This window comes from Triticum urartu, chromosome 7A, assembly GCF_056163025.1.
Source record: "Triticum urartu cultivar PI428250 chromosome 7A, HENAU_Tu73, whole genome shotgun sequence".
Classification (NCBI taxonomy): domain Eukaryota; kingdom Viridiplantae; phylum Streptophyta; class Magnoliopsida; order Poales; family Poaceae; genus Triticum; species Triticum urartu.
In genome coordinates this window covers 592002580-592007192 of record NC_141879.1, presented here as the reverse complement: position 1 = coordinate 592007192, position 4613 = coordinate 592002580, and the positions used below count along the sequence as shown (strand labels likewise).

General features: G+C 41.6%; 1 protein-coding gene across 1 annotated transcript; it reads left to right on the top strand.

Moving 5' to 3' along the window:
• Nucleotides 1-802: 802 nt before the first annotated feature.
• Nucleotides 803-2632, top strand: LOC125525148 (exopolygalacturonase-like). The gene is made up of 3 exons (XM_048690167.2): nucleotides 803-1051; nucleotides 1137-1445; nucleotides 1563-2632. The coding sequence occupies exons 1-3, from the start codon at nucleotides 851-853 to the stop codon at nucleotides 2313-2315; spliced, it is 1263 nt and encodes a 420-aa protein (XP_048546124.2). The 5' UTR covers nucleotides 803-850; the 3' UTR covers nucleotides 2316-2632.
• The last annotated feature ends 1981 nt before the right edge of the window (nucleotides 2633-4613 follow it).

Genomic DNA, 4613 nt, shown 5'->3' with positions numbered 1-4613 from the left:
TGAATGACTGTTTATGTAGATGTTGAACATTCTGAAACATACAATGAACATATTTTAAATATGTGAGTATTCTTTGAAGTACCGGCACATTTTTAAAATACACAGTGAAGACTGTGAAAAAAGTCATGCTAAACTTGTTTTGTTATGTGATGAATATTTTTAATATATAATAAATGTTTTTAAATGCATGATGAACATTTAGAAATACAGAAGATAAAATATTTTTGATGCACGATTTACATTTTGCAGTACATGATGGATATTATTTAAATACACATTGGATATTATTTAATTCATCATGAATATTTTTCAAATAATGTTCAACATTTAGCAATACCTGTGAATATTGATTAAATACATGATTAACTTTTTGTATGCACGATATTAAAATACGCGATGAACCTTTTTAAATACACAACAACAAAAATATTTTCCTTTTTTTCTCTTTGTTGTTTTGTATCTTTTTTTATTATATGTGTTTGTCCCATTTATGTTTTTGTTTAGTTTTTTCTTCTCCTTTTTATTTTCATTTTCCCATGCCTACGACACCTTATTTGGGATGAAATGTTGGGGAGGTGTTGTATTCCATGTACGAGATGGAGCTCGCCTTAAATTTTCACACACAAGCAACATGGAATCGAAGTAGTAAAGGTGATCCAAAAATAACCAGTGGACAGCAAACCGGTACGGCAACCACAACCTAAAAATAGCAAATGAGCATGCATGCCATGAGCATAGCGAATAATTAAACCGAACACTTGTCCCCCCTGAACCGATGTGTATTTAAGGTTGGGCTCTGAAGCTCCTGGCCTGAAAAGGATCAAGGATCGAGAAGGATTCCACAGCCAAAATGGCGTTGAGGAACGTTGCGATGAGAGCCTTGTTGCTCCTGGCGGTGGTGAGCGTGGCATATGCCGCCAAAGGCAAGGAGAAGAAGAAGGAGAGCGCAGATGGTCCGGCGGCGTTTGGTCCGGCGGCATCTGGTCCGGGCGGGGAGTACGACATCACCAAGCTCGGCGCCAAGCCCGACGGCACAACGGACTGCACCGAGGTACGTACGTGCTGAAGGAGAGAGAATATAAGAATGATGATGGATCGATGGATCATGTGGTGGAGTGCATTGCAATTGCATGCAGGCGGTGGAGGAGGCATGGGCTTCGGCATGCGGTAGCACCGGGAACCCGACCATCATCATCCCCAAGGGTGATTTCCTGACTGGAGCTCTGAATTTCACGGGGCCGTGCAAGGGCGACGGACTCACCATCAAGCTGGAAGGCAACCTGCTAGCTTCCAACGACCTGGCCAAGTTCAAGTCTAACTGGATCGAGATCATGCGCGTGAAGAAGCTCTCCATCACTGGCAAAGGCAACATCGACGGTCAGGGCAAGGCTGTCTGGACCAAAAACAGCTGCCAAAAGAACTACAACTGCAAGATATTGCCAAACGTACGTACGCGTGCATAACATTATATAGTAATAAATTATATATACGTGCCTATATTTCTTTTACTATTATTGAAGAAATGCTGTTATATTCTTACGTACGTAAATGTATGCATGCAGTCGCTGGTGCTGGACTTCTGCGACGACGCGCTCATCGAAGGCATCTCTATCATCAATTCCAAGTTCTTCCACATGAACATCTTCCAGTGCAAGGGCGTGACCGTCAAGGACGTGAAGGTGACCGCGCCCGGGGACAGCCCCAACACCGACGGCATCCACATGGGCGACTCGTCCAATGTCAGCATCATCGACACCACCATAGGCGTTGGCGACGACTGCATCTCCATGGGCCCCGGCACCACAAAAGTCAACATCAGCGGCGTGACCTGCGGCCCAGGCCACGGCATCAGCATTGGCAGCCTCGGGAGGTACAAGGACGAGAAGGACGTGACCGACATCACCGTCAAGAACTGCGTGCTCAAGGGCTCCAGCAACGGCCTCCGCATCAAGTCGTACGAGGACGCCAAGTCGCCCCTCGTAGCATCGAAGATCACCTACGAGAACGTCAAGATGGAGGACTCGGGCTACCCCATTATCATCGACCAGAAGTACTGCCCCAACAAACTTTGCACCTCCAAGGGCGACGCCAACAGGGTCACCGTCAAGGACGTTTCGTTCAAAAACATCACCGGCACCTCCTCCACCCCCGAGGCCGTCAGCCTGCTCTGCTCCGAGAAGAAGCCCTGCGAAGGCGTCACAATGTCCGACGTCAAGATCGAGTACTCCGGCAAAAACAACAAGACCATGGCTGTGTGCTCCCACGTCAAGGTCACCGCCACGGGAGTCGACAAGGCCAACACATGCGCCGCCTGACCCATGACTCCACGGTTGAAGAGATAACAAGACCGCAAGAGGCACTTTCCTTCTATTTTGCGCGACATGATTTCTTTTCTCGGTATGTCGATTTCCGAATCCACGCCAGGAGATCGTCCTTTAGTTTTCTTCCTAGGTTGACCACTTACCTTTATATATATTTATTAGCTAACACAAATATATGTACGTGCCGGCTCGGAGCCACTTGATCCATATACTTTTGACGATTTTGCCTTTTATTTGTCTTTTGATTTTTGTGCCGCTAAAACCGGTCAGTACCAACAAAGCTTTTTCTAATGATCTTGAGATTTTATTGAGTATCTGGTTTCACGTGTTGCAACTATTTAGCCTTCTCATTTACCTTTAAGGTTTGCAGAAATAGGCATGAATTGAGTCGAAGTGGTGGTATCAAAATTAGTAGTTGTTACTTATGAGATAATTCACAGACTGGATCAAGACATAATGAGTTTGTTCCCAAGACAAAATCGTCAATGCCTAGGACAAAATTTAGTGCAAAATTATCTATGAACAATGCGCATGCAAGGCTTCTCCTCAAAAAGGTGGACCTGGATTCAAAAATTTTCTGAGAGTAGAACATGTTAATGTGAAACAGAACAATGATGTCGGAAAATTCTTCCACACTCATAAGTAGTTGAGACAGTGTGGTATATTTTTCCATTGTTTGTTAACATCTGGGTGGATATGCTTGCAGCTGTTACTAAGTGAGCTAAGGATTGTTGGCCAGATTCATGGGTCATACCCCATTTGATTTATGATGGCCTTTTTGGTTCCCTAATATGCAGATGATATTGTGGTCATTCTGGGTTAAAATACAAATCAATAGTTGAGACTCGGTAATTTTTAGCAATTATTGTTACACATTAAAACAAACTTTGTTAGAGACCTAGAAATATTTTTATTTAAATTAGCAAGATTTGTTAATGAGCAGTTGAAGAATTTAATGGCAACCTGTCTGAACTGCTTTTTCTAATATTGCCACCTTCCATGTGCTTATCTCGGGAATCAAACAATTATAGGAAATTGCAGTAAATATAGAAACTTATTTATGAAAGTTGAATAGTAATTGGTTGTTGGCATGGATTAATATGTTGGTACTAAAATTGATAGGCATGTGTTTGTGTTATAAATAAAAACTTGCACCAACTGTCTTTGAACGTAATAAACTGGAGGACTGGATTCTTTGCAATTGTTTTGAGATATTGAGGGAGTAATAGATAAATATGTCGATAAAGCAGTTTGCACTAATTAGTGGTAAAATGTTATTAAATTTTATGGTACCATACTCTTTCTTCACTAATAAAAATAAGTTGGGAACTTAAAGTATTACACTTGGATCAAAGTTGAGGGGCAGTTGTAAGTGGACCAATCCTGTAGGTTTGGCCAGGGACACGTGACAGGCTTCAGCTTCACCAAACTATACCCCTCGGAGTGCATTGACTGTATGGATTTTCTGAATAGAGCGTTAGGAACTTGCAATAAGTATTTGAGTTGTTCATGACTAATGTTGAGTTTGAGATGTTTATGTGTTTCCACTTTTATCCATATTGCTAGCCTCTCAAGTATTGAGCATTGCTTAATTACTCTCACCTTGAGAGATGGTGCATGCTTCGTTGATACATCCAAACCCTATCGGAAATCTTCCTTAAGTTCTCCTACACATAAACACCTATCTTACACACAACAACCATCATACCTACATATCATGACATTTCCATGTCATTCTGAGATATATAGTCATGCGGCATCCATCATTACATTACATGACAGGACTAATGTGATTCTTAACTATCATTTGCCTTGCATGATCATATAAATATGACATGATATTGATTTGGCAAGACCATTGTTCTTTATTTCTTATATGCTATGATATACCATTGCGCATCCTGGTATACCGCCGGAGTTATTCATTAGAGTTATGCATCTTGTATAGCATTGATTTGAGTTATGCGTAAAATAGAAAGTGCATTGCTCATATGTATGTGTTGGCTCGGAGCCACTTGATCCATATACTTTTGGTGATTTTGGCTTTTATTGTCTTGTTGTTTCTTATGTTGGCAAACCCTGTCGGCATCAACAATTTTTTTATCTTGAGCTTTACTGAGTATCTCGTTTTCACATGTAGCCACTCGTTAGCCTTTACTTGCAGATTCGCTACTCAACAATGGTCTACTAACTTTCTTGTCGAAATGCTTACTTCTAGAGGCTTTGGTAATGAATGGATTAGATGGGTCCTAAGTACTATTCAAAACTGCTCCTTTTGTGTTATAGTTAATG